Consider the following 17,534-nt stretch of genomic DNA (forward strand, 5'->3'; position numbering starts at 1 on the left):
CGCCCAAAGGCGGATTCTACATGTTTCCTATGCATATAGCCCATCTGAAGCTAACCAACCACACAAAGCAACTCACAAACTGTTACATTTTAGTTAATCTATTAAATAATACCCGATGCACGTTTTTGACATTTGCTTTACAGTTAAACAAACGTAATCTGCATTTTATTGTCATATAATATACATATTTTAACCCGTATAACTCACTTAAAATTAAATATTTAGAGAGAAACAAAGTTTCCTCTTTTAACGGGTTAAATCCATTTTATAACAAACGACAAAAACAAAAGATCACGGAGTGATCTTGGCGCCTACCAAAAAGAGTACAATAGTGCTTATATTTTTTCAAAGTCAGGAGAAAAAGTAAATATTGTAAGCATAATTTTGAGAAAAGTATCATCATCTTTGTTTCCGTTTGCTAATGTTTCGATAAATCAAAGCTATACTTTGGTGGAAATGTTCGTATGCTCATAGTTTGATGTAGAAAAAATGTATCTGATATCAGAAAGATACATAAGCAAAAGTCATTTTATTACTCTTGCCAAAACTGTTTCGTGACGAATTAACCCACTGCATTTAAGGAATCAAATCGAAGAAACACCTGTCAGTTTAATAAATTCACAAGTCGTACTAAAAAACAACAACAGCAAACAAGAGGGTCATGCTGACCAGAGTAATATGAGCTACATATTTCAAATGTCAAACTGATGATTTTTAGAAATGTCTGAAATATTTTCCGATGTACAATCAAAAAACCCCTGGGGCAGGACCAATTTTACCCCGAGGGTCATAATTTGAACAAAGTTTGTAGAAGTCTACTAGGCAATGTTACATATCAAATATCTAAGATCTAGGCCTTCTGGTTTATTTTAGAAAATTTATGAAGATTTCCCTATGTACAATAAAGTAACCCCTGGGGCTGTGTCAATTTGACCCTGTGGATCAAGATTTGAACAACTTCAGTAGAGATCCACTGGGCAATGCTACAGGTCAAATATCTAAGCTGTAAGTCTTCTGGGTTTTTTTTAGAAAATTTTGAAGATTTTTCTATGTAAAATCAAGTGCCCCTGGGGCGGGGTCAATTTTGACTCCGGGGGTCATGACTTGAACAGATTTTGTAGAGGTCCACTAGGCAATGCTACATGTCAAATATCTAAGCTCTAGGCCTTCTGGTTTATTTTTAGAATTTCTTTGAAGATTTCCTAAGTAAAATCAAGTGGGGTCATGATTTGAACAACTTTAGTAGAGGTCCATTAGGCAATGCTACATGTCAAATAACTAAACTCTAGGGCTTCTGTTTTTTGAGAAGAAGATTTTTTTAAGATTTTCCTATGTAAAAACCAAGTGATCCCTGGGGCGGGGTCAATTTTGATCCCAAGGGTCATGATTTAAACAAATTTTGTAGAGGTCTACTAGTAAATGCTACACGTAAATTATCTAAGTTCTAGGCCTTCAGGTTCATTTTTAGAGAAATTTTGAAGATTTCCTATGTAAAATCAAGTGACCCCTGTGGCGGGGTCAATTTGACCCTGGGGCGGGGTCAATTTTGATCCCATGGGTCATGATTTGAACAAATTTTGTAGAGGTTCACTAGGAAATGCTACACGTAAAATATCTAAGCTTTAGGGCTTCTGCTTTTTAGAAAGAAGATTTTTAAGACTTTCTTATAAACAAGAGGGTCATGATGACCCTGGATCGCTCACCAGAATAATATGAGCTACATGTTTCAAATGTCATACTGATGACTTTTAGAATTTTTTTGGAAGATTTTCTGATGTACAATCAAGTAACCCCTGGGGCGGGGCCAAGTTTACCCCGGGGGTCATGAATGGAACAAAGTTTGTAGAAGTCTACTAGGCAATGTAACATATCAAATATCTAAGATCTAGGCCTTCTGGTTTATTTTTAGCAAATTTATGAAGATTTCCCTATATAGAATCAAGTAACCCCTGGGGCTGGGTAAATTTGAGCCTGGGGGTCCAGATTTGAATTTTTTTTGTAGAAGTCTACTAGGCAATGCTACACGTCAAATATCTAAGATCTAGGCCTTATGGTTTATTTTTAGAATTTTTTTGAAGATTTTCCTATGTAAAATCAAGTGACCCCATGGGGTGGGGTCAATTTGACCCCGGGGGTCATGATTTGAAGTTTTTTTGTAGAAGTCTAACAAATTTTGTAGAGGTTCACTAGGAAATGCTACACGTAAAATATCTAAGCTTTAGGGCTTCTGCTTTTTGGAAAGAAGATTTTTAAGACTTTCTTATAAACAAGAGGGTCATGATGACCCTGGATCGCTCACCAGAATAATATGAGCTACATGTTTCAAATGTCAAACTGATGACTTTTAGAATTTTTTTGGAAGATTTTCTGATGTACAATCAAGTAACCCCTGGGGCGGGGCCAAGTTTACCCCGGGGGTCATGAATGGAACAAAGTTTGTAGAAGTCTACTAGGCAATGTAACATATCAAATATCTAAGATCTAGGCCTTCTGGGGTTTTTTTAGCAAATTTATGAAGATTTCCCTATATAGAATCAAGTAACCCCTGGGGCTGGGTAAATTTGAGCCTGGGGGTCCAGATTTGAAGTTTTTTTTGTAGAAGTCTACTAGGCAATGCTACACGTCAAATATCTAAGATCTAGGCCTTTTGGTTTATTTTTAGAAATTTTTTGAAGATTTTCCTATGTAAAATCAAGTGACCCCTGGGTCGGGGTCAAATTTGACCCCGGGGGTCATGATTTGAACAGATTTTGTAGAGGTCTACTAGGCAATGCTACACGTAAAATATCTAAGCTGTAGGCCTTCTGGTTTATTTTTAGAAATTTTTTGAAGATTTTTCTATGTAATCAAGTGACCCCTGGGCCGGGGTGGTCATGATTTGAACAAATTTTGTAGAGGTCCATTAGGCAATGCTACATGTCAAATATCTAAGCTGTAGGCCTTCTGGTTTATTTTTAGAAAAAAAAATGAAGATTTTTCTATGTACAATCAAGTAACCCCATTGGGCGGGGTCAATTTGATCCCGAAGGTCATGATTTGAACAAATTTTGTAGAAGTCTACTAGGCAATGCTACACGTTAAATATCTAAGATCTAGGCCTTCTGGTTTATTTTTAGAAAAAAATTGAAGATTTTCCTATGTAAAATCAAGTGACCTCTGAGGCGGGTCAATTTTGACCCTGGGGCCATGATTTGAACAAATTTTGTAGAGGTCCACTAGGTAATGCTACACGTGAAATATCTAAGCTCTAGGCCTTCTGTTTATTTTTAGATTTTTTTTGAAGATTTTCCTATGTAAAATCAAGTGACCCCTGGGGCGGGGTCAATTTTGACCCCGGGGTCATGATTTGAACAATTTTAGTAGAGGTCCTCTAGGTAATGCTACATGTCAAATATCTAAGCTCTAGGGCTTCTGGTTTTTTGAGAAGAAGATTTTTTAAGATTTTCCTATGTAAAATCAAGTGACCCCTAGGGCGGGGTCAATTTTGACCCCGGGGTCATGATTTGAAAAAAAAAAGGTAGAGATCCACTAGGCAATGCTTCACACCAAATATCTAAGCTCTAGGTCTTCTGGTTTTTGAGAAGAAGATTTTTAAAGTTTTTCCTTTCTGTTGCCATGGCAACCAGAGTTCTGCATGGAATTCAATTGTTTGAACAATTTTTAAAGAAGACCATCCAAGGAACGTCTCTGTGAAGTTTCATCAAAATTGGCCTTTTGGTTTAGGAGGAGATGTTGTTTAAAGGAAAGTGTGGATGGACGGACGACGGACGGACGACAGACGGACGGACGCCGGACGGTGAGCGATCACAATAGCTCACCCTGAGCACTTTGTGCTCTGGTGAGCTAAAAATCAAGTGCCCTTTGGGGCTGAGTCAATTTTTGACCCTGGGGTCATGATTTGAACAAATTTGGTAGAGGTAAACTAGACAATAGTACATGTCGAATATCTAAGCCTTAGGCCTTCTGGTTTACTTTTAGAAAATTATGAAGATTTTTCTATGTACAATCAAGAAACCCCATGGGGCGGGTTCAATTTGACCCCGGGGGTCATGATTTGAAAAAAAAAATGTTGAAGTCTACTAGGCTGCTACATGTCAAATATCTAAGATCTAGGCCTTCTGGTTTATTTTTAGAATTTTTTTGAAAATTTTCCTATGTAAAATAAAGTAACCCTTGGGACGGGGTCAATTTTGACCCTGGGAGTCATAATTTGAACAAATTTTGTAGAGGTAGATTAGGCAAGGCTACATGTCCAATATCTAAGCTCTAGGTCTTCTGGTTCATTTTTAGATTTTTTTTACAGATTTTACTATGTAAAATCAATTGACCCCTGGAGCGGGATCAATTTTGACCCCGGGGGTCATGATTTAAACACATTTTGTAGAGGTCTACTAGGCAATGCTACGTATCAAATATCTAAGCTCTAGGCCTTCAGGTTTATTTTTAGATTTTTTTTTGCAGATTTCCTATGTTAAATCAATTTTGACCCTGGGGGTCATGATTTTAACAACTTTAGTGAAGTCTATTAGGCAATGCTACATGTGAAATAACTAAGCTCTAGGGCTTCAGTTTTTTTTAGATGAAAGTTTCTTAAGATTTTTCTAGGTAAAATCAAGTGACCCCTGGAGCTGGGTCAATTTTGATCCCAAGGTCATGGTTTGAACAAATTTTGTAGAGGTCCACTAGGCAATGCTACACGTGAAATATCTAAGCTCTAGGCCTTCCGGTTTAATTTTAGAAATTGTTTGAAGATTTCCTATGTAAAATCAAGTGACCCCTGGGACGGGGGTCAATTTTGACCCCAGGTCATGATTTGAACAAGTTTAGTAGAAGTCCATTAGGCAGCAATGCTACATGTCAAATAACTAGATTCTAGGGCTTCTGCTTTTTGAGAAGAAGATTTTTTAAGATTTTCCAATGTAAAATCAAGTGACCCCTGGGGTGGGGTTAATTTGACCCCGGGGTCATGATTTGAACTTATTTGGTAGAGGTCTATTAGACAATGTTTCACACCAAATATCTAAGCTCTAAGGCTTCTGGTTTTTGAGAAGAAGCTTTTAAAAAAATTCATTTCGGTTGCCATGGCAACCAGAGTTCAGTGTGGAATTCAATTCTTTGAACAATTATTAAAGAGGACCATCCTTGGAACATCCATGTGAAGTTTCATCAAAATTGGCCTGGTGGTTTAGGAGGAGATGTTGTTTAAAGGAAAGTGTGGACGGACAGACGGACGGTGAGCGAGGAAAACTAAAAAATGCAGTTTAAGAAAAGCTTGAGGTATAAGAATAAATAAAATTATATGATTGCATGATTCGACTTAATAGTTACTTTATTCTTTTTTACTATAAGTTGGGTTTAAGGTATCCGTTCCACAGTGATTCGTGCATATTACTATGTCATCTTATTTACTTATACTTTTAACAATGTTTTAGCAGACACAACTCTTTTATACGGTATGTTACGAAAAATCACAGGGTCGTCAGGCGTCGGAATGTTACCTATTTGCGGATCGGGTACCTAAACATTTCCAAAGTATTAATCACTGTACGTAATTTCTAAAGTATGGCTAGAAGAGTTATCCAATGTACATGCATGCTTGGTACACAATCATGTTGCATGTAAGAGGTATACACACATACTCTCAACACAATTACTGATCTAGCATCGTCTTTAATAATAAATGCACCAGAAAAAAATCTAAAGATAAGCAAAAGTGCTCTGAGCTGGCATAATGTTTACGCTGTTCTCATCATGTCTATACGGCTTCCAGAAGATCAAACAATTAGCTCTTGAAGAGTAATTCGAACAATTTTTTGTTTGTTTGTTTTGGGTTTAACTCCGTTGTTCAACAATGTTTCTGGACTCTGTATCAGTACAAACCGCAAGTAACTGCCAACTTCTCCACATGAATAAGAGGCGAAGGACAAATGATTTCGGACACAATGTCGTTTATCAAATAGTCACGGAGAACATTCGCCCCACCCGAGGATCGAACTCACGATCCAACTATCCGTAGACAAAAGCTCTACCTGCTGAGCTAAGCGGGCGGACCCTTTTTTGTGACGGATAGAAAAACAGGCATGTGTACCAGCTACATTACATCTTATCGCATACGAAGATGCAATAATGATTGTGTCCTTTTGTTTCTATACAACTACTAGTGAAACTTAAGCCCTCTACAGACGGTAGGTTTTGCCTTACGTACCACCCACGTTGACAAGCAACAAATTGGTAAATAATTAGTTGATAAGAGGCAAATGAATGAAATTCCATAAACAATTGCCAAAAAAATAAACACAAATCTGAATATAAAATGGTTTCTAATGCATAATGGAAAAAGGATGACACTGAAAAGTTAAATGAATTGAGCCGCGCCATGAGAAAACCAACATAGTGCGTTTCCGACCAGCATCCGCGCAGTCTGGTCCATGCTGTTCGCTAACGGTTTCTCTAATTGCAATAGACTTTGAAAGCAAACATCATTGATCCTGACCAGACTGCGCGGATGCACAGGCTGGTCTACATCCATGCTGGTCGCAAAGCCACTATGTTGGTTTTCTCATGGCGTGGCTCATTTGTGTCATGCGTAATCAAAGTCATGGGACATAAAAAGGTGAATATTATTTTTATTATTAATAGTTACATTCTTTTCAGTACCTGATGCACTATGTTTTCTAGGTAAATCTCTGTGATTTATATGGGAATGGAATACTGTCTGTATGTGAAAAATGTACAATTTCAAAATTGTACATCTTTGAGATAATTAGTGTTGTACAACAAAAACCTACCGTCTGTAGAGGGCTTTATAGTTTTGAAAGGTTATTCGGAATCCAAACAATTATAATAACACCAACCTGTAATAATTTCGTTTTAGCATTCTGTGCATCGGTATTAGCAGACAGATATGCAGGATCTGACAGCAAATTCTGTAAGACACTAAAACAGTGTTGCAGATCTGTATCTTCCATCTCTAACTGTGGGCAATGCCGAACTTCTTTGCCTACCTCTCTACCCTGTAAAAAATTGAAACAAAATAATTGCTTCAGAAACAAAATAAAACGTGTATATAAATAATTCAACTCACAAATATTTATTTAAAGGGTGCACTTTTATATGTTTCTGTCGTGTTTTTGTGTTTTTATGAAGACTGCAGCAAAATGTTTTTTTCTTAAAAATTTGATAATACGATAAGTGACAAGCCTATTGCAAATAATCGTTAACGCTCGGTTTTCCATTCCATATTTCAAGGAAATTAATGTAAATCCTTAAAATATCTTTATAGTTTCTTTTGGGAATTAAGACAGAGTGCGAAATGGTAGTGGTTATGTTGCGTATTTGAAAATCAAACGATCTTGATCGTTTTACCTTAAATGTGAACCTTGAGCTTTGAGTTTGTGGCCTTGGTCGTAATAAAGAACATACATTTATAGTCCTTTTTATATCGTTTTATGTAGCACGTAATTTAATTATCGATCTATGCATGGACAAATAATTGACTGGATTAAAAAAGACGACGAAATATTTGATCTTGACCTTCGCGCCAAGGCCGTGTATTTAGGGACACATCATTTTGTTATGAGGAGCATTTATGCTTCATTGATGGCAGTGTTACCGACCCGGTTAATACCAGAATGACCGTAGGAATTACTGACTAACGGATGGATAATGCGCGCACAAATGACTTCTGAATACAGGAACAAAAATAGTTCTGAAATTTAGTCTTATCAAACTCATGAAGTGTTACCTGTTCAAAGATATTGTTCTTGTTGGAAATTTTCGACTGAAATGCTCCATAGTTCAGGATAACACTGATGATCCCATTGAAATCTGTGTCTGCAGATTTCGTCGCATCCTTGTATCCGTCTGGTGGCATAAAACATTTAGCAACCTCCCATGGGTTGCTACACCATTGGGTAGCATCAGTGTTTTTATAGGACGGACCATAATATCGATGTGCATGCTGGATCTCGTTTTTAAAATTATGACATATCTTGTTAGGGCAGCCAGACGGGAGATATTGCGTAGCGGAATTTCTATGGAAGTTACATATTCCACGTCTTGCATTACAAATCCTATTCGTGGGGCAAACAATAACATTTTCTGTGCAACAACTAGAACAGGTGGTACCAGCAGGTAGTCCATTGTTGTTGCAAATGTCGCTCAAACATTTCTGCTGAAACTGTTTTATTTCATCATAAACAAAAGGCTCAATACCTTCTTTGGTAAATAACACACCTAATCCAGCCTTAATCCAATTCTTGAATTTGGCTCCTGATAGTTTAGGATCATACAACGGAGTGGCCATGATCTTTACAGGAAATTATACAACCATCGTAATCCAAAACGTTAAGTCCACGTGCGGTTGCACATGTCGCATCAGTTTACTTCATTTATTCCTGTTTTACAAATCTTTAAACTTGGCAATTTTAATTCAGTTTAAGTTTAAATACCGCGAGGGGTCATCTTACTCTGTCATTATCTTTAGGTACGACAGCCAGAAATACATTCAATACTTCTTTGTGTTCAGCAGGCTGAAAAAGATCAACAAAAATGTTACATATATACTAGAAATATTATGTCGTAAATTCAGTATGTTATAATATAAACTGTTCCGATATGTAATCAGGCAATCTAAAATAACTTATGAGACGGGCAGGGTTATAGGTCATTAGATTTGTATCGAGAAATATGACTAAGTTCTGCAGCGGAAATATTGCTCGACTTAATCTTTTTATTACATACCCATACAGGATACAATGATAATTATATGTAAATGATATATATTCTTGATAATATTTAAATTAAATAATTATATTCTTTAAGTGGAGTAAAACTGAACATGTCAACGTTAAGGATCTACATGTATTCAAGCGAATAAGGGGTTTCCGCTACCCTCAGGTATGACTACAACACTAAGTATTTACGATGCCCTCAGAAAATAACTTGTGATACCTGAGGGTAACGGTAATAATGCAACACATACTCAGGTGTATAAGGGGTTTCCGCTTCCCTCAGGTATTACAACAAAAAATGATGAAGCCCTCAGATAATAACGCAGCCACAATTCAAGTCTATAAGGGGTTTCCGCTTCCCTCAGGTATTACAACAAAATATGTTGAAGTCCTCAGATAATAACGCAGCAACAATTCAAGTGTATAAGGGGTTTCCGCTACTCTCAGGTATTACAACAAACAAGAGGGCTATGATGGCCCTGTGTCGCTCACCAGAGTACTATTACTCAAAATGATATGATCATTATAAACCAATCTCATTAGAAGCTGTTAAGGTGTATTCATTTAGATAAATAATAAAGGAGGTAATCTGTCATAAATTCAGTCAATATGTATCTTCACTGATTGTCCAAGTCCATCTGTTGACATAAATGAAATTTTAGATCAGTATCTTCATTAGTTACTGAGATATACCCATTCTAATTTGAAATAAATGGAGGTAATTTGACATAAAATCAGTCCATAGTTATCTACTCTGATTGTCTCAGTCCAACTAATGGCAATAATGAAATTTCAAATAAGTCCTATAAGTACTTACTGATATAAATCCATTTTGATTACAATCAGGGGAGGTAATAAGATATAAAAATAACTCTGGAACCTACGATTGGATCTGACAGGTTCGTCATGGAATCCAAGATTTTTTGTTGAAGATATTTTGGAATTTTGTATCAAATCAAACCATAAATGAAGTCTCTTTATGGCTGCAAAAGCCAAAAATAGCCAATTTTAGACATTTAAGGGGCTATTACTCTGGAATCCATGAAGGAATATGGTCAGTCAAAGAAAGGAACAAAGATCTTGTGGTGATACAAGTTGTGTGCAAGTTTGGTTAAAATCAAATCATAAATAAAGCTGCTATTATGCAAACAAGGTCAAAATAGCTAATTTTGGCCCTTTCAGGGGTCATAACTCTGTAACCCAAAATGGGATCTGGCCAGTTCAAGAAAGGAATCAAGATCTTATGGTGAAACAAGTTTTGTGCAAGTTTGGTTAATAAATTCAATTCATAAGTGAAGCTGCTATTGTGCAGACAAGGTCAAAATAGCTAATCCTGGCCCTTACAGGGGCCATAAATCTAGAACCCATAATAGAATCTGGCCAGTTCACGAAAGGAACCAATATCTTATGGTGATACAAGTTGTGTTCATGTTTGGTTAATATAAAATCATAAAAGAAGCTGCTATTGTGCAGAAAAGGTCAAAATAGCTTATTTTGGCCCTTTCAGGGGCCATAACGCTGGAACCAATAACGGGATCTGGCCAGTGCAGGAAAGGAGCCAAGATCTTATGGTGACACAAGTTTTGCGCAAGTTTGATCAAATTCAAGTCATAAATGAAGCTGCTATTGCGCAGACAATGTCAAAATAGCTAATTCTGGCCCTTTCAGGGGCCATAACTCTTGAATCCATAATGGGATCTGGCCAGTTCAAAAAAGAAACCGAGATCTTATGGTGATACAAGTTGTGTGCAAGTTTGGTTAAAATAAAATCATAAATGAAACCACTATCGGGCAGATAAGAAATTGTTGACGCACGCACGCACAGACGACGGACAACGGACGAAGTGAGATCACAAAAGCTCACCTTGTCAATATGATGAAGCCCCCAGATAATAACGCAGCAACAATTCAAGTGTGTCAGGGCAGGGTTTTTTTCGGCCGTTTTTATAGCCGTTATTCGGCAATAACCCCAATGCCAAAAAGTATGTATTTTTCCAAAAATTAATGCAAAAATTCCCAATCTACATTCTGAAAAAAAAAATCATCAAAATTGCACAAAAAATTACCAAGCTATGGACAGTTTCGTAATGGAAGTATGTTAAATGATGTTCTAAAATTGTGAAAACAAGTGTATGAAAAAAGGGGCTTACAACATCCTTACTATACCCTAATAGACTAAATTTTTTCCCAATTTGGAACATTTACGAGACAAATTTTCCCAATTCTATTTTCCCAAAATTTAAACTAGAAAAACCCTGCAAGGGTTTCCGCTACCTTCACGTATTACAACATAAATTGATGAAGCCCGCAGTTAATAACGCAGCAACAATTATAGTGCTAAGGGGTTTCCGCTACCATCCGGTATTACAACAAAATATGATAAAAACCTCAGATAACAATGCAGCAACAATTATAGTGTTACGGGGTTTCCGCAACCCTTAGGTATTACAAAAAGATAATGATGAAACCCTCAGATAATAACGCAGCAACAATTCAAGTGTATAAGGGGTTCCGCTACCCTCGGGAATTACAACAAAAATTGATGAAGCCCTCAGATAATAACGCAGCAACAATTCAAGTGTATAAGGCGTTTTCCGCTACCCTCAGGTATTACAACAAAAAATAATGAAGCCCTTTAGATAATAATGCAGCAACAATTCAAGTGTATCAGGGGTTTCCGCTACGCTCACGTATTACAACAAAAAAAAATGATGAAGTCTCCAGATAATTACAAAGCAACAATTCAAGTGTATAAGGGTTTTCGCTACCCTCAGGTATTACAACAAAAACTGATGAAACCCTCAGATAATAACGCAGCAAAAAATTCAAGGGGTATAAGGGGGTTTTTCCCCTACCCTCAGATATTACAACCAAAAATGATTGAAGCCCTAAGATAATACGCAGCAACAATTCAAGGTATAAGGGGTTTCCGCTTTCCCTCAGGTATTACAAGGGAAAAAAAGAAAAAAACCCTCAGATAATAAAAGCAGCAAAAAGTTCAAGAGTATAAGGTGTTTTCCGCTACCCTCAGTTATTACAACAAAAATGATGAAGCCCTCAGATAATAACGCAGCAACAATTATAGTGCTAAGGGGTTTCCGCTACCATCCGGTATTAAAACAAAATATGATAAAAAACCTCAGATAACAATTTCAGCAACAATTATAGTGTTACGGGGTTTTCCCCAACACTTAGGTATTACAAAAAAAAAAATGATGAAACCCTCAGATAATAAAGCAGCAACAAATTCAAGTGTAAAGGGTTCCGCTACCCCCGGGTATTACAACAAAAATTGATTGAAGCCCTCAGATAATAACGCCCGCAAAAATTCAAGTGTATAAGGCGTTTTCCGCTACCTAGGTATTACAACAAAAATAAAAGAAGCCCTTTAGATAATAATACAGCAAAAAATTCAAGTGTATAAAAGGGGTTTCCGCTACCCTCAGAGATAAATTTCAACAAAAAATGTTTAAGCCCTAAAATAGTAACGCAGCAAAATTCAAGTGCATAAGGGGTTTCCGCTACCCTAGGTATTAACAACAAAAAATGAAAAAGCCCTCAGATAATAACGCAGCACAGTTCAAGTGTATAAGGTGTTTTCCCCTACCCTCAGGTTTTTACAACAAAAAAATAATGAAGCCCTTTAGATATAATGCGCAACAATTCAAGTGTATCAGGGGTTTCCGCTACGCTCACGTATTACAACAAAAAAAATGATGAAGTCTCCAGATAATTACAAAGGAACAATTCAAGTGTATAAGGGTTTCGTACCTCAGGTATTACAACAAAAACTGATGAAGCCCTCAGATAATAACACAGCAACAAAATTTAAGTTTTATAAGGGGTTTCCGCTACACTCGATATTACAACAAAAATGATGAAGCCCTAAGTAGTAACGCAGCAACAATTCAAGTGTTAAGGGGTTTCCGCTACCCTCTGGTTTACAACAAAAAATGAAAAAGCCCTCAGATAATAACGCAGCAACAGTTTTAAGTGTTTTAAAAGGTGTTTCCGCTACCCTCAGTTATTACAACAAAAAAGATGAAGCCCTCAGATAATAACGCAGCAACAATTCAATTGTATAAGGGATTTCCGCTACCCCTCAAGAATTAAAACAAAAATTGATGAAGCCCTCGGATAATCACGCAGCAACAGTTCAAGTGTATATGAGGGGTTTCCTCTACCTCAGGTATTACTACCAAAATTTATGAATCCCTCAGATAATAACGCAGCAACAATTCAAGTGTATAAGGGGTTTCCGCTACCCTCAGGTATTAAAAAAAAAAATTGATGAAGCCCTCAGATAGTACGCGCATTTTAAATTTAAGTGTATAAGGCTTTTTCCCCTACCCTCAGGTATTACAACAAAAAATTGAAAAAGCCCTCAAATAATAACGCAGCAAAAATTCAAGTGTATAAGGGGTTCCGCTACCCTAGATATTACAAAAAAAATGATAGAAGCCCTAGGATAGTAACGCAGCAACAATTCAAGTGTTAAAAGGGGGTTTCCGCTACCCTCAGGTATTACAACAAAAAATGATAAAGCCCCCAATAATAACGCAGCAATATTCAAGTGTATAAAGGGGTTTTCCCTACCCTCAGTATTTCAACAAAAATAATGAAGCCCTTTAGATAATAATGCAGCAACAATTCAAGTGTATCAGGGGTTTCCGCTACGCTCACGTATTACAACAAAAAAAAATGATGAAGTCTCCAGATAATTACAAAGGAACAATTCAAGTGTATAAGGGTTTTCGCTACCCTCAGGTATTACAACAAATACTGATGAAGCCCTCAGATAATAACGCAGCAACAATTCAAGTGTATAAGGGTTTTCGCTTACCTCAGATATTACAACAAAAATGAGGAAAACCCTAAGATTTGTAACGCAGCAAAAAATTAAGTGTTATAAGGGGTTTCCGCTACCCTCTGGTATTACAACCAAAAATGAAAAAGCCCTCAGTAATAACGCAGCCCAAAAGTTCAAGTGTATAAAGGTGTTTCCGCTACCCCCAGTTATTACAACAAAAAAGATGAAGCCCTCAGATAATAACGCAGCAACAATTCAATTGTATATGGGATTTCCGCTACCCTCAGGAATTAGAACAAAAATTGATGAAGCCCTCGGATAATCACGCAGCAACAGTTCAAGTGTATTTGAGGGGTTTCCTCTACCTCAGGTATTACTACAAAAATTGATGAAGACCTCAGATAATAACGCAGCAACAATTCAAGTGTATAAGGGGTTTCCGCTACCCTCAGGTATTTTAAAACAAAAATTGATGAAACCCTCAGATAATAACGCAACATTTTAAATTTAAGTGTATAAAGGGTTTTCGCTACCCTCAGGTATTTTCAACAAAAAATTGACGAAACCCTCAGATAATAACGCAGCAACAATTCAAGTGTATACGTGTTTTTTTCGCTAACCCCCAGTATTAAAACAAAAATTGATGAGACCCTCAGATAATAACGCAGCAACAATTCAAGTGTATAAGGGGTTTCCGCTACGCTCAGGTATTACAAAAAAAAATGATGAAGTCTCCAGATAATTACAAAGCAACAATTCAAGTGTATAAGGGTTTTCGATACCCGCAGGTATTACAAGAAAAACTGATGAAACCCTCAGATAATAACGCAGCAACAATTCAAGTGTATAAGGGGTTTCCGCTACCCTCAGATATTACAACAAAAATGATGAAGCCCTAGGATAGTAACTCAGCAACAACTCAAGTGTATTACAACAAAAAATGATAAAGCCCTCAGATAATAACGCAGCAATAATTCAAGTGTATAAGGCGTTTTCCGCTACTCTCAGTATTACAACAAAAAAATAATGAAGCCCCTTTTGATAATAGCAGCAACATTTTCAAGTGTATCAGGGGTTTCCGCTACGCTCACGTATTACAACAAAAAAAAATGATGAAGTCTCCAGATAATTACAAAGGAACAATTCAAGTGTTAAGGGTTTTCGCTACCCCCAGGTATTACAACAAATACTGATGAAGCCCTCAGATTTAAAAACGCAGCAACAATTAAAGTGTTATAAAGGGGTTTCCGCTACCCCCAGATATTACAGCAAAAAATGATTGAAGCCTAAGATAGTAACGCAGCAACAATTCAAGTGTATAAGGGGTTTCCGGGTACCCTCGGTATTACAACAAAAAATTTAAAAAGCCCTCAGATAATAACGCAGCAACAGTTCAAGTGTATAAGAGTTTTCCGCTACCTCAGTTTTTTTACAACAAAAAGATGAAGCCCTCAGATAATAACGCAGCAACAATTCATTGTATAAGGGATTTCCGCTACCCTCAGGAATTAGAACAAAAATTGATGAAGCCTTTCGGGGTTAATCACGCAGCACAGGGTTCAAGTGTATATGAGGGGTTTCTCTACTCAGGTATTACTACAAAATTTATGAAGCCCTCAGATAAAAACGCAGGGAACAATTCAAGTGTTATAAGGGGTTCCGCTACCCTCAGATATTACAACAAAAATGATGAAGCCCTAGGATAGTAACGCAGCAACAATTCAAGTGTATAAGGGGTTTCCGCTACCCTCAGGTATTACAACAAAAAATGATAAAGCCCTCAGATAATAACGCAGCAATAATTCAAGTGAATAACGGGTTTCCGCTACCCGCAGGTATTACAACAAAAAATGATGAAACCCTCAGATAATAACGCAGCAATAATTCAAGTGAATAACGGGTTTCCGCTACCCGCAGGTATTACAACAAAAAATGATGAAGCCCTCAGATAATAACGCAGCAACAATTCAAGTGTATAAGGGGTTTCCGCTACCCTCAGGTATTAAAACAAAAATTGATGAAGCCCTCAGATAATAACGCAGCATTAATTCAAGTGTATAAGGCTTTTCCGCTACCCTCAGGTATTACAACAAAAATTGACGAAGCCCTCAGGTAATAACGCAGCAACAATTCAAGTGTATAAGTGTTTTTTTCGCTAACCCTCAGGTATTACAACAAGAGCGCCGCCAAGCGGGGCAATATACGCCCGAAGGCTTACATCATAGGACTGGAGCAAAATTTTAAGAACTTGACTGTTGTAGCCCCAAAGGACTGGAACAACAAAAGGAAAACTTCAAAAAACAAATCTAAGTCCACAAAAAAAAATAATCAAAGTCTACAAAAAAATCCTTATAGTTAGGTATGTAAAAATAAACCTTAAAATTGGAGGTACCATCCATGTTTTTACCACAGAAAGTGGGCTCGGTTTTTCCCCACGGCCAAAAATAAAAAAGTTTCAAAATAAGCTATTTATAGTAACATAAAAGGGAAGTAATTAAAAAAAAAATTATTGTAAGTACAAAAAAGAGATCTGCCAAATAAAAACAAGACCACTGCAATGCAGAGCAAATATTTCACAAAGCCCAAAGTCATATATGACCTTTGACCCTTAAGTGTGACCTTGACCTGAAACGAGTCATCCTGATTTATGCGCTCTGCATATCGTTACAATGTGGTGAACATTTCTGCCAAGTTTCTTTGAATCCTTCCAGCAGTTCAAGAGTTACAGAGCGGACACGAAACAAAATGATATGACCTTTGCTCCCAAGTTGACCTTGACCTTGAAGTGAGACATCCAAACATGCGGTCTACACATCGTCTCCCGGTTGTGATGAACATTTGTGTCAAATTTCTTTGAAATCCTTTCAAGGGGTTCAAGAGTTACAGAGCGGACACGAAACAAACTGATATGACCTTTGACTCCCAAGTGTGACCTTGACCTTGAAGTGAACATCCCCAAAAAATGGGTCTGCAATCTCTCGGTTTGGGGGTGAACAAATGTGTTTCCTTTAAGGGATTAGTCTCTGTGTAAAATCTGACGATAGTAGAAAGGCGATAATAAGTAAGATATAATCAACAAACGGGTTTGCTTGCAATACAATAGTAAATGGCATTTTTATCATATCTAGCCCCTGTTGAAATGACTCGGTGCTCCGAAAAAACTCAAAACTGAATCTTAATTATCAAGGAAAGCACCCATCTGAAGTTTGTTTTTACTATATTTTGATTGGTTTCATTTTATGTTTCCGAGGAATCTCGTTACAGCGTTGATGAGTGTAAAATTTTAAGTTGAAAGAATATAACAGGATCAGATCTCAGTGACTTTAATCATTGAGGTATCTTGCTCTAACCCAAATGATGTTTCCTAGCACCTCTCACTGCATTTTGCAATTCATATTTATATTGATAGTAAAAGTTCAACTAAGGTTAAGTCTGTCTAGTTACGAGCTACCAGTGCTTGCGATATAAAGGCAATTGACTCTGCGGATCTAGTTGCTTATATTTACACTTTTCATTTAATTTGAACGCTATTAGAATAATTTCTGTATGCCATGCTACCTCTGGAGACAATAAGTAATTATCTTCAATGTAAGAATTAAATAATGCGAAAAGGATAAAGTAAAACATCATATCAATGGTGCTGCGTTCACTGTCGTTAAATGCCATACCTTACTTTCATTAACATACAACACATTTAAATGTTTTTACTACTAGGTGTAATACTTTGTGAACTTCCAAAAGACATCTCGGTAGAATAAAAAAATCATAAATGCTGTGTATAAAAGAAAAGCAATACGTTGTTATGTACTCGACCGAAAGTATAAACATCCTTTTAAAGAGAATTCCGATAATTTTTTTCCTTTCATAGAATTTTTTTAAATTCATATATATGATAGGAAAATGTGTGCTGAAAACAATGAACAAATAAAAATAATAGGTCACCAGGCTTGTTTTTGTGAAATATTGCTTTGAACACACCCACTGTTGCTGAA

At 36.8% G+C, this 17,534-nt stretch overlaps 1 protein-coding gene across 1 annotated transcript in view; it reads right to left on the bottom strand.

Moving 5' to 3' along the window:
• Positions 1-8,537, bottom strand: part of LOC128549457 (uncharacterized) — a 71,496-nt gene extending 62,959 nt beyond the window's left edge. The window contains exons 1-2 of the mRNA XM_053526097.1: positions 7,745-8,537; positions 6,855-7,013 (exon numbers count right to left, since the gene is read on the bottom strand). Coding sequence (XP_053382072.1) covers positions 6,855-7,013; positions 7,745-8,305 — 720 coding nt within the window. The 5' untranslated portion in view covers positions 8,306-8,537. The remainder of the gene's footprint in view (positions 1-6,854; positions 7,014-7,744) is intronic.
• Positions 8,538-17,534: the final 8,997 nt, after the last annotated feature.

This window comes from Mercenaria mercenaria, chromosome 16, assembly GCF_021730395.1.
Source record: "Mercenaria mercenaria strain notata chromosome 16, MADL_Memer_1, whole genome shotgun sequence".
NCBI lineage: Eukaryota > Metazoa > Mollusca > Bivalvia > Venerida > Veneridae > Mercenaria > Mercenaria mercenaria.